We start from the raw sequence: 23,541 nt of genomic DNA on the forward strand, positions 1-23,541 counted from the left end.
AATACATCTTATCTCCCCGCGCCACTATACGTACGTAGAGATACACTTATAAAAATATATACCTACACGCTCGTAAGGCTGCAGCCTCGATATTATTTATATTTATTTATGAGCTCCGATCACTCCGTACGCGTATACAGCTATATACCAACACTCGATGCAATGGTCCCGACTGCAAGGAGATAGACAGATAATGAGATATACATATTGTACCTATGTATATGTTCTAGAAAAACGTCATATTTAATGAGCTGCACCAGGGGCACCCCCCGTTACCTTCACCCAACGGACTACCGTGCATTTATACATTTTATAAGCGCGGCGCTCGTTCTCTCGCGTTCCATGTACCACATTTTATATTATATCGCATGCAGGCGAGCGCCACGAAATTATTGCGCAAATCTTGTATACGTATACTGAATCGGACGGCGTCGCGCTCGAGGTATATATTGCCAATTTTCTTTTCTTGTCTTTTTTTTTTTTTTTTTTTTTTTCCCAGCGCCGCTATTTTTACGTTACGTGTGTACCTACACGTGAGAAAAAAGAGAAACAATCGCAGCAATAAGGATACGTTATATCTGCAACTGTGCTTGTTTCCAAATAAATTGGTTGTGGTGTGTATTTTTTGTTTTTATTGCCTTGTTTGAGAGTTTGTACACGATTATCTGTTTGTACGAGCAATTGCGTGCATTGAGTAACACGAGCATGGGAGGTATCGAGTTATAATAATTGTTACCAAATGAGCGATTCTTTTGAGCCATTCGATGCTGAGGAAAAGAAGGACAAAAATACAAATTCGAAAAGTTCAGTAGCGACCGCAAAACTTGAAACAAAAGAATAATAGGCGATGTATAAATCATACACAGGTAGGTATACATGTATACATGCAAACAAGGACGAGGCTACGGGAGAGGAGAATCAATTCGCGCGCGGGGGCTTAATTGATTGGAATCAATGTCGTCGCATCGCTCCTGCTCCTGTATATCCCCGTCTCTACCTACTTTTCTGCAGAAAAAAAAAAATCTCTGTGCACGTATTTACTCTTTTTTGCCGCGAATTGAAGAAAAAAAAAAAAAAAACACGTGCTACCTGTTCACGGAGACTCGAAAACCATCAAGATGATGAAACAGAAGAAGAAGAAGATGAGAGGAGGAGCGGACCTGCCGATCTGGACGCACAATACCCGAGTACATTCATATACGAAGGGCTGTGTTGTTTCTTTGGAATGCATCGCACGCAAGTTCGCATTATATATATATATATATATACCTACACGTAGAAAAAAAAAAGGTAGGAAAGAGGAGGGAGCCTAGAACACAAATTCTTTTCTTTTTTTTTTTTTCGGGACCATCCGCAAGCCAGACAAGAAAAAGAAGAGGAACCCGGTGATTAGGACTGCCTAAAGATTCGACGGGAAAAAAGATAGCCGGGGAAAAAGTAAAAGGCCCCCATCATGCTTTATATTATATAGCAACCCAGGCCGCGTGTGTCCAGTGCACCTATATTATTATGTGTGCCGTGTATAAGCTCCATACGTCTAGCCCTTGACTGATCACTTTTTCGCGGAGGAAAGAACACGAGTATGCATTTTACACGCACCCCCGGCAATTACGTGCAATTGCCAAAAATTACGGTCCACCATATATATACGATATGCCCGTCGCTGATGGCTCCTTATTATTATTACAATATATTTTGCGTGCGAGTAGTTTACACATGTATAGGATACGTAGGAGAGCCTCGTTTATTTGTTGTTGGTTCTTGGAGGAGGTAGGACAACCAATGCTCGAGAGACGGTATAAACTGCGAAAATAATCTTTCAAACCCCACCCCGAAAGCACGTATTTAACCAAATGTATCTTTGGGGACAGTGAAATTTTATTGGATCCACGGGCGGGATGTTTCCAAGCTTACGTGGGTTATTGGGTTTTCAGTGCGAGTGTGCGTTTATAATATCAGTTTGTTTTGACGGCCCTGAGAACCATCCAGGGACTCTTTCTCTCTATCTCGCTGTTGTTACGCATAACGATACAACTATCCACGTGGATGATTGTTTATCTATACATATATTATTTGAGCAAATTTCAAAAACTCCTCACTCAGGCGAACCCTCCATCACGTTTGTTTACTCGATCTCCCAACCGATTTCGAGACCGATAAAAAAAAAAAGGTCCCCGTCAAAATTGTCCATCCCAGAGATGGAGAGGGCAGCTAATCGCCCTTCGAAAATCAAAGGCGCGCGCGCCCTACAAAAATCATCAAATTTCCGATGTGTGCCTCGTAATTCTCGTGTGTATAGGGTATACCTAATATATATAAATACATAATACGCCGCGGATCGAATATCACCCGCGCGTATCTTTGAAAATTGGCTGTCGCCGCCTTTACTTAAGCGGCTCTTCGAGGCACAAAAAGAAAGAACCCAATCGGTAGGGAAGGAGCGGCTCTGCAGATTGGCTCGTTCGAGAAGGGATCCCTGAGTACATATATATATACACGTGTATAAAATAAGCGCACTCGGCCGTCCTGTAATCTTCTCGTCCCGAAAAACCCATACCCCCGCTCGCTCGAGAGCGTAATTAGGCCTCCGAGCTCGGCTGGAACTCCAGAGGTCGGGTCGCAATTACCGCATCGGATACAGGGACCCACCCCCCTCTATCTTAGCTCCGTCCTGTTGTGTACGCGGATACGAATCGCGCAAATAAACGCCAGGGCAAACAATGAGGAATTCATACCTCTGCGAAGGATGGGTTATACATGGACCTCTCAACTGCGGGGTTTGGCATATAGGCGCAAGTTTGAGCGTTGCAAGCTCGGTGCTATCATTCATTTATCCCGAATCACCTGGAAACAAAGGGATAAAAAAAAAAAGAGAAAAAAAAACCTGTCGATTTTGCCATCGCTTATACTTACAATTTCGCCCCCTCGAGCTTCCCCCGAAAAATCGACAGCGTGCAACGATGCGCTCTCGATGGCCAGCGCCCTGATGCCCCTTCTCTCGAAGGTATATGTATAAGTTGTTGCTAGACGAGCGCGCCGAGAAATTTACAGTTTAACGAGCAGTCCGGGACCAAGCCAACAACCACCCCATTGTATACGTGTTTACTCACGCATGGTTTTTATTCAAAAAAGCTCCTCGAAACGCGTCGTGACAGGCTCGTATTTACACAGACGTGGTCGAATGGGAAGGAATCCGAGAGGCGCAATAACAGGTTGTATATTATATCAGATGCCTATATGAACGGCTATGTAGGGTTGGACCGGCGTATATATATTAGAGGATGTTCCAGGATTACAGTGTATCCCTGTAGTTACTAAATGCGTGTGCGTGTGCTCGTTTGGAATGCGAATATAAGTGGCTCGAATGGAAGGTGGATAAGGATAAAAGCTTATATATTTTATACCTATACATTGCGTGATCCTCTTATCGACTTTGGCCGTGCGCTGTTATACCTGTACATAAATTAGCTAATGGGAAGATTAAAAGGCAAATAGTATAGGGTTGACTTTACGTGACGATTATTTTATTTTCAGAAAAAAAAAACGTCAAGATTCCCTCTTGTGACTACTTGTATCAGTAACGTTGCAGTACACGAAGAGCTTTTCATCCGAGTTCCCGATTACCTGTATACCTTGAAATAATAACGACTATTATTGCCGATTCTCGTTACACACTTCCGCACTATCGTATACGTTATACATGTAATATTTAGGTATATAAATGGCTACTCAACGCCTTTCACCGTTACGTATATGCATGTACCCAATGAGTTTAGCGGTTGCGTTACGCGACTCGATTTTTTTTTTTTCCACTGATTTGTTGGCTTTCTCTGTTTTTTTTTTTTTTTGAGCGAGATCTGCCGAAAGTGCCGAGTATGTAATTAATTGGTCCGAGTTCTTAGTACATCGATCAATGTACCCTTTTCAGTGTACACATGGTGTGATCTATATACCGAACCTTCTTTTATTTCGGTATAATAAAGTATTATTGGCTCAATGTGTGAATTAATCAATTAACGAGGTAAACACCGCTAAGAGGAAATTCAATTCAATCCTCGTTTGATAAATGCTAATTTATTAGGAACCAGCGTGCAAACCGTGTCTACTACGATGCACGATATGATGTTTACTCACTCAGTGGTAAGAGTCCTCTTTTTTAAGTACTTATTATGTTGTGCGTGTGAAAAGTCATTAATATTGTTTACGTAAGTTTTTTTACATTTTTCCACCGTAGCGTCATTGATCAATTGGGATGACGAAGAAATAGTGTATCAACTCTATCAATCGACCTATACGAATACCTCGAAAGTTGATTGTCGAATGACACACAAATAGTAAAAAATGAAGGTGATGCGTATGCTCATAGCAGCTACTTTATAATGTATCTCGTTTGAACCGAAAATTCGTATTACTTTTTGTGAAATTGAAACGTACGTGAAATGGTACTTGTTGATGAAAAAAAAAAAAGAAAAAAAAAAATGTACATTCCCAATGAAAAAGCAGTTGGAGATCACAATCGCCGTGCGAGCAACGCGACAAACAAATTGCCCGAGTAAGAGAGAGGAAAAAAAAAAAGGCGTCAAGCGAGCGCGAAAAAAAACTTATAACACACACCCGTGCGTAGATTAGAATCGGAGCTGGATTTCTGCCCTCGGCAATCTGTAAACGGCTCCGCGTACTGCCGCAAGATAAATCGGAGCGAGAGTATAAAGTAGGTGCGCAAAACCCGACGCGGAAAGAGAAAGCCGCGAAAAATATATATATGCACTCGCGGTACGTGTATCTCGTTTTTCGATCCAAGAGAGAGAGGTGACAAAATAATATAAGAAGGGGGAGGGGGCTCCCTGTGGTCGGATGTGTGTGTATATTTTTACATCATCTCTCGCAAAGACACCCAACGGCTACATATACACGTTGCATTACCGAGTGACCCTTTCTCTGCTTTTTTTTTTTTTTCACGCAACAAAATATTGTGCTTCCAGCGTACACGCGCTCCGTTGTATACGGATATCGCGGCGAGGCGTTTTATCGTCGCAGCAGATATATTATAAGTATATATTGGCGAGCATCACGTATACCCAAGTTTGGCGTTGCTTCGAAATATTATTACCGATATCTTAATGCGAAGAGAAACGAAACGTCATTTAATTAATTCGATTGCCCCGTTGGTCTGCATCTATGAGTATCGATGGATATAGGATACATATATGTATGTATAATTTTGTACCTGCAGACAGAGAGAGGAAAAGCGTCCTAACGAGCGTTGAGTAAATCCAACAGGAGGCTCATTAGGCTCCGTATTTTCAAGAGATCGAGCGATATTGCTCTCCCTTCCTCTCTCTCCTTGCGTGTACTTGAAAAAACTCTCTGGTTCGAGAAAAATTAAATAAACAAACGAAAAAAAAAATATTTGCGCGGCTCATGTATATACCTACGTGTATGTATCTGATTTCGCGATAAGCTTCGCGTAAAACGAAAATAAAATCCACGACAAGCTGCTCGATGCGCGACAACTTACTGCTCCGCATTCCTCCATATGTGTGTATATAAGTGTATATACCCTCGTCGAAAAAACTTTTACCGTAAGCGTAAAAGTATACGTATTAAAGGTACTTTGCGTTTCGCAAAGGTATATTTTGCAAGAAACGTCGGTGATAAACGTGAACGAGGGAGAGAGAGATTTTTTTTTTTTCGTTCCACCACCGATGTTAATTTCTTCGTAGCGAGATGTGATGGTTTAATTTTTGCTCGTAGGTTAAATCTTGTTTTTTATTGGTAAAAAAACAATTTCCTACAAATCCAAATGTTTCAATTTTCAAACGACGACTAGATGTATTCCAAACATGTACTTTTTATCCATGGGGAAAAAAAGTTGGGAAACATGGGAACAATAACCTCATCTGCCGCGCAAAAAAAAAAAAAAAAAAAAAGGCAATCGTCGATCATCGCCTCGCAGCCGCGCACTTCGCAAAGCGGGAGAGAAAGCCCTTAGGCGACTATTGCATAAGAGAGTGCTCGAGGGGGAGACACACAATTGCAAGCGTGCGCGAGAGCGGCGGCGTAATTGCGCGTAAATTGCGGCGCCGCTGCCGATATTTATTTACGCTCGGCTCGGCTCGAGAGAGACAGATAGATATGTACATATGGAGAAGGGATCCTTTTATGCCGACGCGCCGAGTCTTAACGAGCCGATGTAGCTTATAGCTCCAGAGCTTTTCCTTACTTTCCATCGTATGTGCCCTTTTGCAATGCGTCTGATCGGTTTTTTTTTTTTTTTTTTTTTCTTGTAGAAAAATGGAATTTTTTTTTTATTTTCAGGTACTTACGAATGATTACCAGGGCGTTTGAGTTATCTTGAAGGTACTCACCTGAAACAAAAAAAGAAAACAGAAATGTTTTAAGTCTATTGGTCATTGATTTTGAGCTAAATAACTTATTAATAGCTAAAAAAAAAAAAAAAATCAGGGATGGTCTAGAGAGTAAAAAAAAAAGTCTAATCGAGAATCAAAAAATAAAAATATAGACACTTTGAGCCCCCTCCCTTGAGCATGAAAATAGGTGTACACCCACACACCTCTATTGTATGTAATTTATTTATAGAAGATTTCCAAGGCGCGCAGAGAGTAAAGCACCGTCCCCTTGAGACGATTGCTGCCATACTTCACTTCTGCATATACTCATTACATGTAAAACACAACGAGCAGAGATGGAATGTATAAGCACCCCCTTATATTTGTATTTCATTTGTAGGCACTACTTCGGGCCCAACTGTAGTCCCACTCGAGAAATGCTCGTGTCCTGTTGCATCATTTTAAACAAACGCAACACCAGATTATACATATTAAAAATATGTAACTCGAACATTTTTCTATAAGCCAATGCACCTATAATGATTTATCGCCAACTCACGAGTATATAGGTATATATAATAATGTATTAACCGAGTAGTCGAGAAAAAACCCCGTTAACGCATGACCTCCTCTCCCTCCAGTTTCACACGCGCGGGTCCACGTCTGTTGATTGCTGTTAACTTTTCGTCCAACGATACACAATGTTATCCATCGCGTAAAAGGGGGGCAAAAGGCGTTAACTACATGTTCATATATACAGGTCTTACGCCAGCGATCGCGCCGAACAATCAGAGGGGGAGGGGGTAATGTTGCATGTAATAAATAAAGCATGCGATTATCGAGGAGCGCGAGTCTCCGTTTTTGCGCCCCTTGTGCCTTTTGTTTCGAAACCAAGATGTCCGAGGGACGGTGATAACGAGAGTGATGGTGGAGTTGGGGAGGGGAAACAATGAGATTTTTAGCTGAAAGGCGCGCGCGGGAGAGAGAGAGATCGGTTTGCTCAGATATAGGTGTACATGTTTGCGGGCAGGAGTGATCGAGGCCTGTATGGATACTTTGCTCTCGGTGTTGAAAGCGGGGTTTCGTATACAACGTACATATAGGGATGTACAAACCGATATAGATTGCACCGTTTCGATGGATAACGAGCGTGTAATGAGAACCTATAAAGTATGTATATAATGGAAAAAAATGACGCTTTTGGCACGATACGTCAAGTGTCATTGATTGTTAAGAAAAATAACGAAATCGATACTTGATCGTTAAGCTATGGGGGTTGTTTACATACATATATATAAATTTCGTCGCGTGTGAAAATTGTATACTTTTTTGTGACTCAATACATACTTATACTTAGGTACAGTTCTTTTGGTAGCGCGTGAATGCACTACTTATTTCGCGCGTTTCTCTATTTTTCAAGTAAAAATACATCGGTGTATAACAACAACAGCAAAAAAAAAGACTCATGCGTCTCCATTAACTGAATATTTAACGTGTGTGTGCATGTATATAGTCGTCCAAGACCGCGTGACAATGTAGCATATTTATCATCGTTTATATTTGAAATTCTATTTCCAACGCGGAGAAGGATGATGACTCTCGAACATTGAAAAGCGTCCGTGGCTATTGAAAATCATGTATACATATGCTAAGAGTATACATAACGTACGTCGTGGCTTTGCAACTTTCTGAATGTGCGAGAATATCAACGCGTCAAAGAAACTGTGAATGCACGTGTGTGTGAGATTTGCCAACCCCAAGAGAAATAGCTCGAAAGCCGCTAAACGGAGAAAAAATGACTCAAGAGAAGGCAAGTGTTGGCTTCTGTATTTTTTTCATGTGCCGTTAAATTTTTTTTTTTTTTTTTTTTTTTTTTTTTTTTGTACGATGCATGTATACTTGTGGCGAGCGAAACCGATATTTTTCAACTACTGTTGCTTAAAAAAAAAAAAAAAAAAAAAAAAAAATTCGAGGATACGTTCAATCGATAAATACAATCAAACAAACGAATGGAGGTGCAAGTGGCACCTGGTGCACCGTCAGGGGATGCAACAACGCTTTGCGCACGCAACTCGCGTCCATTTGTCGAAAGAGGATGACACCTGCATGCCGAACACGTGATTGTTATGCACGTCGCGATCTCTTCCGATGTCCGTAGGTTGACTGCACGTCATATCGTTATATGCATACAAAAACTTTATTGCACGGATACATGTCTTATTATATTTATAACACACGTATTATATAGTACAGTGGACGATCGTTGATGGGCTTGTGAAATCGAAGCGAAAATTTTGACAAGCGAGTAACATCAGTTACACTATTTAGTAGAAATGTATATCTCTAGTCCTTCCCCCTTTTTTTTTTGGCCATCCTGTACAAGCCCATCCCGGAGTCATAAATACTTATGAAAAATCGTCCGCTGCAGGGGCAAAAAGCGTGATTTAATAAAATGCTTATTCAATAAGCCGCGCAGGATTCTTCTGAGAATCGAGAAAGGAGGGAGGGAGGAGGCGAACAGGGGGAGCCGAATCAAAAGATAAAAAACGATCGGCAAGCTGAACGAGCGGGTTAGCGAACTTGAGCGAAAGAACCGAGCACAGAGGACGAGGGACAAAGGATGGGGAAGCAGATAGAGGAAAAAAAAGAGCGGTGAAGCGCGGTTACGGCGCTTAGGGGAACGTTCATCCATACCGATAAATACAAACCGATCGTGCTCTTGTCAATCGGATATCTCTGTCCCTCTCTCCTGTTATACATTTTTAAACGATACAATATCCGCAAAGTTTGGTGAGCTGATTTTCCAATCGATCGGTAGTATAAAAAAAAAAAAAAAAAAATCGGTATGAAAATTTTTTGTTCCGACGTATACGAGAACTCGAGGTGAGTCACTATACAGCGCCTGATTTGCAATTATCATTCCTACAATCGCATTTAGAACGTTTGTCTGGGAGAAAAAAAAAGCTATTGTTGCCGCGCTCTCTCATCGATTCGTCGGCGGTTTATTTACCGTGCATGCAGATTGCCAACAGCCGTCGCGACCGACCTCAAGCAAGTGTATAGATTCGCGAGAATTACTTATCTAGCGTGTCCTATTTTATTTGAAATTCGATTTTTTCCTGTTTCCTCCTCGAGTGTAATACGACTCGGGCACTCCTCGTCGGGCCTTGTCGTTTTTTATGCCCCTTTTTTCGCCAGATGATCGCTCTTTTGCCTTCGTCGCGGTTAGCTCTCGAGAGTTTTTTTCGATACGTTCGCTTTTCAAGCCTCTGTCTTTGTCGCCGTGTGTATTTTTCCGCAAAATAACCGATCGGAGTGTTTATGCAAAAAAACTCCGAGAGCGAAGCTTTATTTCTCAGTACAAGTAAACAAAACTACAATACTGCTCAGATCTGCCAGATTTTTTAAAATGTTGCGAAAAAAAAAAAAAAAATGAAAAATCACTTCAATTCTGATGAATTACGCCGGTACATTGGTCCATCCACGTAAAAACGAAGCCCCATGACACCAAGTTAAACAAATTTATCCAATTAGCGGACACAACATCATACTCTACTTACAAAACGAATAAGGGTTTTCGTCCACCCGATTTGCGAAACGAGCTCGAAAATAGTTGGGGCCTGCATGGCTTCTAAATATCCCCGAGGTGGCGTAAATGCCGCTTGTAGCGTGTTGTGCAATGTATTTTACGAAAAAAAAAAAAAAAAAAAAAAAAAAAGGAAAAAAACCTCAAGAGTTGTACTTTAGATTGATTCGAATGTTATTTATTAACCACGGGGCAGCGAGCATTGGCAATAACGAGCGCTATTTCACCTCGAAGAGGAAGCTCGAAACGAGCTAAAAGAGCGCGCCCAATTAAGGCTCGCCGTCGTGCCCCGGCGTGTAATGTGTACGTATATATTTCACGTACATATACCGTGCAGTTTATCTCGTCTCATTAATCCGCTAATACTTCATTAAAATTACCCAACCCGAGCAATTAAAACTGTATGGGTAATGCACGATGTATATATGTATATATATAAAATGTTATCCCCCCCCCGAGGTGGTGCATTGCGCGAGTAATCGAACGTCGCGCCATAATATGCGAGGAGTATTGTACATATACGTACACATATTATATATACCCGATATGATGTTGGTGCACCCTTCGTGTCGAGCATTAAAAGCGCCGCGTCGTAAATCACACGAGTGAGTTTTCTCGCGCATCGAGTGCACCAACATCTACATATAATATTACGCGCATATTACCTATATACGTATATATAGGGGCAAACTTTATACATTAGCACCGATGACACGAGAGATGTATAAATGGTACATCAGAGCTCGCGGATGTGTTATTTTTCGTTTTGTGTGAACCACATACATATACTCCCTTGGTACCTATACGGCCCTGGAAAACGTTTTAATTGACTCTTCGCGGTAACTCGGGATGCTCGCGAGGTTTCTCTCTCCCTCTCCGCAAAGGTTGCAATACAAGATCCTTGTTTATCATTTGGAGTGGCCATTTTTCACAGGGACATCATTGCAATCTTAAAGTGTCGAAGAGAAGGAAAGGAAAAACAAAAGTATGGTACTGAACTGCATTATATATAAGTATAAATCATAGTCGGCAACGCCTAAAGACCGCAGGAATTACTAGACGTGAGAAAAAAAAAAAAAAAAAAAAAAAAAAAAAAAAAAAAAAAAAAAACTACAATACTTAATAGCCTGGGAGAATTTTCAAGCGCCAGGCTTTTGTCGTTGTACAGCTGTTGCGTTATATTAATATTGCGGAGTGACGAGGAAGTTTATGTTACGTCGAGTTATTCGCATCCATTTACCCGGAGCTTTGAGAGGAAAAAAAAGAGGATAAACAATATACCAGCTCACTGTCAAACGAAAACACTTGCGTGAAAAAAAAAAAAAAAAAAAGCACGAATACATACGTATATTACGCCAGTGGCGGTACATAAATATGTATACGCGCGTAATACACATATATATGTATGTATATCGCAAAAAAGCAGCACGCGTCGGACCCTCGTGTATACGTATTATAATTGAAAGCGCCAACGTAACGCACACGCGCTGCTTTCGCAACAGCGGCACACGTATTATCTATGTACAGTATGTATGTATATATATAGGGAAATTAGCATATAATCGAAGGAAGCGTGGCATCGTAAATTTGCGCGAGTTTCTAGCCGCGGGCCAGATAGAAGAGAGAAAGAAAGGAAAGTGTCAAGGGCTGCAGCTGCCGATCCGGAGCTATAATACACACATCGCGGCACTCAAGTCCGATCTTTAGGGTTTGATATACTTGCTTTTTTCCCTCTCCATGCTAGAAGGATACAAAGGAAAGAAAGGAAAAGAAAAAAAAAAAAAAAAAGATTTCAACATGGAGCTATGGATACTATGCTTTGTTATCACTACATGGAATTTCCCGCAAGCAACGGCTGAAAAAAAAGAGCCAACCGATCATTTATAGGTATACGTATAAATCCTGAGCAAAAAGCAACGCGCCAATAGTATATATACACTCAAGCGCGTATTTGTGAAACAAGCCAAGCTAACTGACGGAAAAGTGCCGCTGCGCGCAAAAGCTATACAAACGCAGAACCGACGAATATAATATACTTTGAAGAGAACGGAAGTGCCAAAAGACGAGGCGCCGCTGCGTGCGTGATTAATTATATATATATGCGTGTATCTTTTTCTTTCGCTCCGCCCAAACGAGAGAGGGCATACGTTTTAACTCGAGCATTCACAAGTGCATATATGTATAATAAACTTGGGCGGCGATCGAGAGTTGGTTGGGAAATTTCCGTAAAAGCCGTCGGGGTTTGCAACGCAACAACGGTGTATAAGTTTATAAGTGGCAGGGGCCCGTGCCAGTGGGCTGTTTTATTTATAGAGCCCGTCGCGCACGAGGCAGAGCCAAAAGTCGCGAAAAGACGCGATGCGAGGGAGAGAGAGAGGTGGTGATGCGTGCATCTCAATGTTGTTAAATACGTGGTTGACATGTATATAGGTACATGTTATTGCAGTAGGGTATTTTATCGGCATCAAAAAAGGCCCAAACCTCGAGTTTACCGATCGCCGATCGTCATGGATCGGTATAGATCGTTCGCAGCGGATGGAACGCCAGACAATAGATCACGTATGCGTATAGTGTGAAAAAAAAAGGTCGATCAGCAGAACAGTATATGGGTACCGACCCTGATACTTAAACAATAGGGTCGCGCAAAAGCTACAGGTAACACACAAAAAAATCCTCGTTCACGGCCGTACATGTATACCGATCGCAATCTCGACATAACGATCTCGAATGTTATACTTGCACGAGACTGTAGTCTTTTGTGAGTGAAAAGGTATACCTATGTACAAGTCGAGACATCACTCGACAAAAATGTATGTAATTATAACATGGTGTACAAGTACCCAAGCTGGTGAGAATGACTCGGTTGCACGCGAAATCTAGGCGCCAGTGGTATATATAGCCACCGGGGCCCCGAGATAGGCGCACACTTAGTTAATTGTACGTGTATGAAAGAAATATTATAAAAAAAAAAAAAAAAAAAAAACTCCAAGTAAGTTACTCACACGTACAAGGGCCGCACGGGGGGCAAGTAAGTATAAGGTATACCATCAAATGCGGCAATCGTGTACATACGGTCAAATGGCGTGTCGTCACGCACGCAGGGGCACACACACACACAGGATGTGGTATAGCTGCGGCGCTTCTCATCTATGCAATGTTAAAGTACATCACGCCGATTTTATATGGCTGGCTGTGTGGCAGATAGGCGCCACTCCGAGGTCCCCGTGTGCGCTCGTGCATAACCAGTAGCATGGCATGTTATATACATATATATTATAGCCTATATAGTATGCATCTCTCTGTCTCTCTCTATATAGGCTTTATATATTGTATAGAAAGAGAGGGAGAGAGAGTGGGTTCTTCTCTTTGTCCCGCTCATTCGTCCGATTACGTGCGGGCACGTCTTTCCGCCGCTATGTTTCACATGAAATATAATAGCCGGTATATATACATGTACGTATGCTCACAATGAACTCGCGCTTTTATTTCCTACCTTCTGGTATTGTAATGGATAATTTTTTTTTTTTTTTTTTTTTTCATTTTAGACAAACAGGGGAAACGAGCCAACTCCGCCCCACGCCGTAAACCACCGGCAGAAGCTTTGTCCGTCCAGTATGTGTGTATCCTGTATACGCGAGCGTGTTGTACTTACGTGCGGATGAGTTCACCCGAAATTTCGGTATGTTATATACCGCTTCCGTACACGTATATAATATGCGGATGCTAAAAGGTCGGACCGCCTCGCAGGAAGTTTGGTTTCCAGCTCCCATCGGGGCGATGGCCAATGTAGGGGAAACTTTGGAAGGGTTGCAGATGCGGAAAAGGGCTCTAACGATCACATATTATGTATAAAAATATATATATATATATATATATATATATATATATATATATATATATTAGATTAGATTAGATTAATTCTTTATTCAAACCTTGTGGTATAACCACGTATGGTTCTCAAATAATTTACAGATAATTAATAGAGTAATAAGATACATAACAAATTATCAACATAATTAATAACAATGGAATAAGAATACAGTGAAGATGACAAAAGTAATAGTTCGTAGAATACATATAATTATAATTGTATACACGATGTATGTTGTGTTGTATATATGTATACACGATGGAAGGGGATACGTGGCTTGATGGGTGGAGGCGATGGATTTTGAAAATGTTGTATTTTTTTTTTTTTTTCATACATAATATGATGGTCATTCGTCGCGATGTGTTTCCTTGTTATTTGTATCGTCTCAAAGCCACATACGAGGAATGTATACGAGACCTCGACGGTCAAGCCAAAAGTGCGAATCGATTCACCGTCGAATTGATTACCCAAATAAACCCAGCGCAACAACTACTGTACCGTCTCATTGTAAAACAACCGGGAAAACACATATACACCAAACGCCCTCCTCTTCCTCTTTCCCTTCCTCCGAAGCAAGCAGCAAGAAAAGCTCGAAAAATCACCGATCGCGCGGGTTTTTCCCCGCGAAAGAGCACGTACATATACGTACATGTGTACCGTTGCTGGCGCGAAGAAGCACCGCGAATAGACGCGCCCCTGTCTATCCAAAGCCATAGACATACGCTCTCCATTTCACTCTCGAGTTGTCGAATTGTTTCTACTGCATTGCCAGTTTTTGTAAGTACTGTATATACATCTCACATACGAATAAAAGTGCGGGGGGGGGGTTCCTTTTGTTGCCAGAGAAAGAGAGAGGAAGGAGGTCTGGCACTGTTGTCTCTTGTTGTTTATATGTAGGTATATAGGTTGTTGTACACTCACAGTCCGCGACAGCTGTATGGATAACGACGCTCGTTGCGTGAGAGCTAGATAGACATGTCGCTCGATTGTGATTTGTATAAATATTGTACACGCCGACGCACGGTATGTAGAGAAAGTCGCTTGTTTTTTTTTTGTTTTGCTTCCAACATATTTCTTTTTTTTTTTTTTTTTTTTTTTTTTTACAAATTATCGTATAAAATGGACGGAGAAAGGGGGCTAAAAAATGTTTTGTCGTACGTATAACAATCGATTTCGCTGACGCTACGGATACACCCCCGCACCCATACTTGAGTAACGGACCAAGCAAATCGAAAGCAACTTTTCGATCGACTCGTAAATATTAACTACTTACCGATCGGGGAAACGTGTACGATTGTGCGGAGGAAGAAAAAAAGCCACACTTTATCTCGTTATAAAACGCTTGTAATAGCGCCTATACGCGTATTGTGCGCACGTCGCCACTGACTGTCCGCTCACTTATTTATTTTTACTTTATTCCAAAAAAATCGCTTTGCGCGTAACAAACATGACGGAACAATTGTATATACGTGCGGTCAACGATCTGCCGTATATACGGTGGTGGTGCGCAGCGTTATCGAATAACCGAGCGAGCGGCAGAAATCGGCGAGAGATTATACGTATACGCGTACGCGTACAGAAGAAAAAAGGCACTCGGGTCGACGTGTTTTAAAACACAGAAACCGAGAAAAGTGATAAGTAAGCAATGGATGCTGATCTGGATGTCGTGGAAAAGCGGAGGGAAAAGATCTCAACGTATAGGTGTACCCCCACACCAGAAGCTCCAAGGGTATCGGGTTACGCGCTCGTCTGTATAATATCTTATATATTCTTTGCAGTGCGCTCTCTAAGCGTGTATAATATAATATACGTGTATACGTGTGAGATAAAAAGCATCGGTGTCCGAGTATGATATACCAACATCAGCAGCAAAGTGGAGACAGGGAAACGATTCACAGCGTGTACAGCTCTGCTTTCGTCGAATGCTGACGGAATAGGAGAGCTGGGAGATAAGCGGCTGACGATGCTAGCTGTGTATACATCGGGATAATCATGCATGCAAGTATCATATTATATACATATTATATAAACGAGTAATATATTGAGAAAATCGGTTGCCACGGTACAACCGATTTTTTTGTTCGTAATACGCGACGATTAGTGTAACAATTGTGTAGATGTATCTTTTTTCAAGGAAGCATTTGTAGATTCGATTGTAGATTTTGGAAGAAACGCATGAACCGATACATTTAACAAATGTCACTTGTACATGTACAAATAATGATGTAACGTAAAGTCCAAGCTTCACGAAAACTTTAACGTGTCTACATGTAGGTATGATTGTATCAAGTGTACAAGTAGGTCGTCTAATATATAGGTAAACGTATACATCCATGACAATTGAAATCGTTAATTTTTACTATGCTGCCGCACGCGAGGCGTCTCAATAATTTTTCTACTCGTACTTCATTCGACTCGGTACGGCGCGACGTCGAAAAATCAACAGCTGGCGCCAGCCTATACGGTAAACCAAGACTTTGAATCACTCGCGGTCAAAGCACGCGTCGGTGCGGCTCTTTTTTATACCATTATTATTATTTTTGCCCCCACCCAATGTTGATGCCCCGAACGATACGTGCAATCGTCGGGATGTACGCGAACAGGTATATACCTACAACCCCGTGCATGGGGTCGCATATACAACATCACCGCTATACAGTATGACACGAAATGGCCGATGCAGTAGCTCGTTGCTCGTCTACTCGGCGCTCGGCCATGTACTCATTAATTTGCCCCGCGGTGTGTACCAGTCATTTACTTCCTTGCCGCACACACTCTCGCAATATATATACTTATAAGTATAGGTATACATGCACATACACCTAATATCATAGTCCAAAGTCATCGTTCGCTGATGTAGCTGCCAAGCAGCTCGGACTCTGTACCTATCTTGTGGTATCGAGGCTCGATACTTACGAGTTTTTTTTTTTTTTTCTTTCTTCCCCCCCCCCCCGCCCAACTGCGCACGACACGCGCTAATCATAGACTTATATACGTGGATACACCAACGTGTACAGTTTTACTATCTCTCGCATAGATTTACATGCTTGTATCGTCTGCATCATCAAATGGCTTGTGTATAATGACTATAACGTGTAGATATAACGTACGGAAAATGGTCCCGTATGTGTAATTCGTCATTTATATGTACACACATAGCTCATTCGCGGACGACCGGCCGGCGCCCGGCGTCCGTATGTATATGATACAGGTTTTTTTTTTTTTTTTTGTTTTTTACTCGTCATAGTTTCCTTTTATTTTTCTGTGACATATTCATGTAATTTATTAGGTTCACTCGCGGGTAATTATGGGTCAAGCAATTACATCAATAACGGAAAGTGGACGGCGCCTCGCCGTGGCTGTGTGTGAACGGAGGAAACGGCTTTTGCTTCAAGAGTTACAGCTTGCGCGTGAGATTAAACATAAATGGTCCGAGGAGGGAAAACTTGGAGTGACCGATCGATTTGCCATTGGTGCCTTTGTATGTATAATTCAAAGTGTGTGGGCAGAGCTGTTCGTCCAGGGAGGGAAAAGTGCGAAAAACAGAAAATAAGAAAAAGAGTTATGAACTTGGGCGTGGGCGTGCACCTCGACGATTGTGTGTGTATGTGTGTATAATATAACATGTATGCGATGTGTACGGAGGCGCTGAAAAATTTGGCGCCGGCTTTCGCGTGTGTTGTCGGTATAAGCCGCTTTCAAGGCTGCTGGAGAACACAGCCCGGAATGCACATCTATTTTTTTCTTGTGAGCAACAGATTTCTCTTTTTTTTTAATTTTGTTAATTATAGATTTACGTACGATCGTTTTATTGGCTTGTAACTTGTAACTTTCCATAGACAAGTCAGCAAGCTCTTCCACCATTTTTTCTTAAGAGGTACAATTTTCCTTTCAACAATAAAAATAACAGTCATAAGTACACCCATTGCCATTAGCTCGAAGAAACACGTACAGGTATACCTGGATAATTTTTATCTAAAAACACGTTCTCTCCTCATATTTAACCCTTTTTCCTTACAGTATAGGTATACTTGAAAAAAGAAAACAAAAAAAAATCCTCAAGCCCATCGATCAGAGGCACGCGTTCGAGCTCCGGCGAGCAAATTGATCGATCTCCGCAAAACTCCTCTTTCAGACTCCTTTTGCGCGGATCTACGTGTATTACACTATACCATGTAGGAGGCGCCTGCTGTTACCGTATACCCCCTTGCAGTATATATATATATATTTTTTTTTACCTTACGCCCCGCGAGATTTCCTGTCCATAGGTACTTATCCGTGCATGCACATGTACAAGATGCACACATCTCGTGCTCTCGGCACGCGGTCAGTACAAAGTATGAGGTATATAAGAGATGTGGTTGTATAGGAAAGAGAGCCGGCTTCGCGGTGTAACACCAGTCGTTGCCGGTTTTCGTTGTAACCGGTAATACGGGAACGAGGCAGCACTGCGCGCGTGAAAACGGCAAAAGTAAAACAACGCGATAACCGGTCATGAGTATACAGTATATTATACACCGAGAGAGTTTCTTTAATTTAATTATCGGCGATGCGTTGTTTTTTAACCGGTACGGCATCACACCCACGCGAATCGGCATAAAATCGTGCGATCGCCGATCATCGCGATGCTTGTTATTAATTTTGTGCACGCAAATGAATAAGATTATCATCGATCGGCTGTTTAATCTTAGTCGTCGTCGGATCATTGATGTAACAGTCAACGATACACGAAAAAGATCGCTTATCCCTAATGCGGATGGCTACGATGGCGCCTCGCTCTTATCTCCGTATAAGCTTGTCGAAAAAATAATATACGTCCTCGTCATCACGAAGAGAGAGAGAGAGAGAGAGAGCTCTCATCGGCACGACATTTACATCATCCTCCGATGACGCGTCTATAAATTGTCCTCCCGTTCGCATTCCACGGGCAATCAAGATTCCGCTCTCCCGATCTCAATCGAGGTCTCTCCTCCCTTGCATTTGCTTTTATCGCGATTTTATTGATACCCCCCCTCGTCTCATCCTCTCCGCGCTAAACATCGGCAAGATCTGTTTGTTTTTTGTAATTGCTCTCCCCCCCCCCGTCCCTGGGATTTCTCGGTCTGTTTTTTTAAAGGAGTTGGATCAATAAACCGAAACGAGGGGAAGCTCGGTCTTTCCTCAAATATTTAATCCACCGCGTTGATTGAAGACTCGAGCTTCCTGCCGGGCTTTGCCTCCACCGGGTCGTGTTATTTCTGGGCTATCGGCTTCAGCGTGTATATAAACACCAAAGGTATAAAGAAAAGATGCTGCGTATCCGCGGGCCCCCACCGCGTGCTCTCTCTTTCTTTTCTCTCGCGGTGTAAGTGCGCGCATGTATGTATACAACAGCGCGTGGCTATTATTAAACCCACTACAGTTTGGATTTGTATGGGTGTGTGTATCGAGGAGTGTTTGCGTGATCGTTACAAGCTGGTTATGGTCCGCAGAAGTGTGCGCGAATTTCGAGAAGCAATGAAACGAGAGCGAGAGAGGAGGATAAAAAAAAAAGAAAAAAGAGATCGTATGTGTCGTTTATGCGCATGTGGTTGTAAAAAATTACGGTACGTAGGTCCGATATTGAAGAAGCTGTGGGTTTGTTGTGTTATTTAATGTGGTCATCCCCATAAGTCGTTTGCAATTTTGAAAAGAGATGCCTTTTCACTGCTGATTTAACATGTTGTGATTGGAATTTGGAAACTTTACGATAAGAGCTTTCAATTGAGAGTTGTTGAAACAGGTGACAGTGATGGTGATGCTGGGGCGTAAAAGTTACGCGACTCTTGTGAAATTTTGACGAAAGTTCGGCAATTTTTAGTATGACTTTTGGTACAACATTTTTGAAAGCTCGATTTTTCACTAGAGCTTTTGTTCCTCACTTTTTTTGTTTTTTGGTCCCGTTTATAATACGAGCTAGGGTTACTCGGCTGCTTTGCGCGACCAGCATATAGACACACATGAACACTGAGCAGTAGATTTATGTACCCCATTTTAAGGATTTATGCTCTTCCGCATATCATTTGATGATTACGTACATTTTCTTGTTGCTTATTATACAATTATATTCAATTATTGTTGCTGGTGTAATTCCACGCGAATTTAATTAAAAATGAGGGATCTTTTTCGAGAGTAAGTATTTAACAAAAGGAAGTAATGAAAAACAAATCCAAAATATTTTGCATAACAAAGGCGTTTTTTACCTCTTAGGAGCACGAAAAGCATAACGATTTAATACCTCACGAATGATAGCATCATTCAAATGATTACAAAAAAAATGTAGCCTTCCGTTGGTTTGCGATTTCTCATTCTCGCTCTTTTCCCTTTGTCAACGAGATGAGGCACACACAGCAGCTCATTATTTCGCCAACAAAAACGGACGAACAAAAGCGAGAGTCGAGCGTAAGAAAAGCTGCAACGCGACAATTACCCCGAGCCGATGCGTTTTAAATTGAGAGCACCCGGAGATACGTGTATTCATATACACTTGCGAGGCTTCTTCTTTTTCCCCTACCGTATACATATTATATACACGTATATGTATAAGTTTTGGAGCGGGGGAGTTCACGTGCAAGGTAAATCGTTCACGGTTGATCTTTGACATGGATTCACTGTTCGCGTTGACCCTCTAAAGAGTTTGGTGGTGCAGCGCTTTCGAACAATATCGGTAGACGCGATCGCACACACAAGTGCATAATTATAGGTGTTATATACACCCATCGATTCCCCACAGTAGCGCGGACAGCTGTTTCCTCCAAGTGCTATTGATCGAGGGAGCTGCCGTTGCACTCTATATCCATGCGCGCGCGGTAATTTTTCAACGAGCCTGTTTGTGCGCGGCTCGCGTATGGACTTTGACACCGAGAGCCTTCAGATAAGGAATTATCGGTACATACATTACACAGCGCGGCCACGTCCAAGTGTGTCGGCGCACTTGGATAATTATTAAATGTATACCGAAAGTAATGAGCGCTCGTTGCTTTTGTTCGTGGCAGACGCCTTGTTTGTTTCCACGTACAATGTTTTTAATATATATATATATACACACGCGGATAAAACGTACGATTGCGGGGTTTATTTTTACATACGAAAGGTGCATCTATTATTTGTTAACCGGTGAAGAGGGTGTTGTTGTACAATGTGCTTTAGCCTGGAAATTTGTTTTCATCAAGGCTTCGCTATTGTTTGATTCGATGTAATCGTCGCTTGTGATAACGAGGGGTCGGGGGTGTGATTAATCCAATTGTATTCTTTACCGATCAATCGCAATATAGCCACTGTTGTTTGATCAGATCGTGATATCACGACGATATGACAGTTCAAGGTACATGTAAACAATCTGTGCTAACGTAATCCGTAACATCGGGACTTGCGTTTTTTTACACTTTGCCATGTAAACATTGAATCATCTCCATCATCTTTATACAATTAATGTTGAAACTAATGGCATTTACACGAATAAGTAAATTCTACATACTGAAGCATGACAAAAAGCGTATGTATTCGTAAACCTGGTCGATTTTACCGAGTCTTGGAGTAAGTGTATACTTCGGAGCCACATTTGCGGATAACCGATCGCTACCGATTTTCTTCCTTGTAGGGAGAAAATAAAAGGAGTGAAATAAAGTAAAAGAAAACAAAAAAAAAACCTACCGGCAACATCGGCATCGGTGTCTGTCGACTTGTCCTCATCGACGTCGGACACCACCTCGTAGTCTACGTCACCAGTGAGATCGAAATCAATCGCTTCGGCCGGTGCCACTGACTCGGACGCCGTCGCCGCGACGGCAGCAGCGACGGCCGACGTCGCGACACACAAAAGCGTCGCCAGTGCGATCAACAGCTCCCGTGGCATCATATCAATCTTTTAGGTGTACTCCCTCTTTTTTTTTTTTCTCCCCCGCGTCTCGGTGAACGCACTTCTCCCGAGTACTCGTATACTACACTCGATTTTTCAACCCTTGGCTATTGCAGTCGTTTGCTACTGTTTACGACACCGCGTTTATCACGAAGGTGGCGCACACGCGCACATGTACAACTGTGTGTCCTTGTCGATCGGCGTCGAGAATCGGTATTGGCCACCGATGACGATCTATATTCAAAGTCACAGATCGCACGTGTGCAATAATTTATTTTCGAGTGATCGTCGTTTTGAAAATCGCCCGAAACCGAGGTAAAATCGGCATAAAATCGGCACTGGCGGAAACTGATAAGTAAGTACACACTGTGATTAAACGAGATTTTTTTTTTTTCAACGAGGACGACGAAGACCAGCTCGACGAAGCGCTCGGCGGCGACTGAGCGCCAATAGCCGTGCTGGCTCTTGGAAAAGGTCGTTCGGCGCTCCGTTTCTCTTTTGAAGAAGGAGAGAGACGGCGGCGCTTGAAACCGGCGCGCCGTCGTGGTGGTGGTGCACCCGCTACCTACTCTCTGTGTATAATATAGGTACCCTCGACTCCGGTTGGCAGCCGAGCAGCAGGCAGGCAAGAGTCAGGAGGACGTGCGTGTGTGCATGTATACGTTGGGCGCCAGCAGGCGCAGGGGAAACAGAGAGGAGAAAGAGAGGCAGCACGTGCAGGGGAGAGATCGGTTTGTATCGTTATAGCGCGTTGTAAGTGTGTGCGGCTGGCGCCTGGGGCCAGAGAGACGCCAAAGACGAGGCGAGCGTTATACTTAGGTATACCTATTCGTGTGTGTGTGTGTGGCGGCGCCGAGCCGGTGGGTATACAGAAAGCAGCACGTGTGCGATGCGCCAGAAGCTCTATAGCCCGGCTGTGGACTCGCCAAGAGGGGTGCGAGGGACGCCATGCGGACGGGTGTTCACGACGCTGTCATTTTTCATGTTTTATTTTGGTGAATTTTTCATTTGGGAGAAAAAAAAAATTTTTTTTTCTGATCCATGTAAAACCATACCGATCGGCGGTGATCGGTTGTTCCAGCGAAAGCTTCGCGACCGACCGGTTGGATAAAAAAGCCGCGTCCACCGGATGAGTTTTCGGGTCAACTGAGTATTAATTTTGTCGGTCGCAGTACTTATTTAGTGTAAGTAAAAGCAAGAGATCGGTTTCAAGTTTTTTTACCTTTAATGTGGTAAAATCTAAAATAATCCAAGAAACCAGCTTCATCGCAACGATATACATACAGCCCAAGGTATCTTGGTCAAAGTGACGAGTAAAAATTTTGATAAAAAGTCAACTGGAACTTTTTTACATCTTGCGCATCCTCATATGTACACGCATCCACATCCGCGGTACAATTAATCTCAAGCGCGGATAAAGAGCGAAAATGAGCGGCATCGCAAGTAAAATCGGGATGCACGTACTATGTAAATTTTATATATTATTATAATACCGATCAATATTCATATTCCGTTTCGTCGTGTGTGCAAGCCAATGCGTGGCATATTGTGCACATACTCGTTACATTATCTTGACTCCTTCTGTCTCCGTCGTTGTACCGTCTACACCAGCTGAGGTACTTTTTTTCCTCAATTTTTTTTTTCTCGGCATATTTCTCTCGACTTTTTCCTCCTATACAATTCCCTACTCTGGGCCCCGACTTATTTATCACTCGCTCTCGTATGTGCACGTACGTGTATATAAACCGACGTCCCTCGGTGTGCTCTATTTTGGTCCTTTTTATACTTTCAGGCCACCGCATGTGTGTTTGTAATTTCTCTGAGCCGCGTTTTGCCTTTTACGCTACTTTTTGCCATC

The 23,541-nt window shown here is 42.4% G+C and overlaps 1 protein-coding gene across 1 annotated transcript in view; it reads right to left on the reverse strand.

Moving 5' to 3' along the window:
* LOC106643386 (uncharacterized) overlaps positions 1-22,103 on the reverse strand; it is a 43,451-nt gene extending 21,348 nt beyond the window's left edge. Inside the window, exon 1 of the mRNA XM_014358492.3 lies at positions 21,479-22,103. Within this exon, the coding sequence (XP_014213978.2) occupies positions 21,479-21,683 (205 nt within the window). The 5' untranslated portion in view covers positions 21,684-22,103. The remainder of the gene's footprint in view (positions 1-21,478) is intronic.
* Positions 22,104-23,541: the final 1,438 nt, after the last annotated feature.

The sequence above is a fragment of the Copidosoma floridanum genome, unplaced genomic scaffold, assembly GCF_036245765.1.
Source record: "Copidosoma floridanum isolate Cflo_tuat_1 unplaced genomic scaffold, Cflo_Japanese_pri ptg000030l, whole genome shotgun sequence".
Taxonomy (NCBI): Eukaryota; Metazoa; Arthropoda; class Insecta; order Hymenoptera; family Encyrtidae; genus Copidosoma; species Copidosoma floridanum.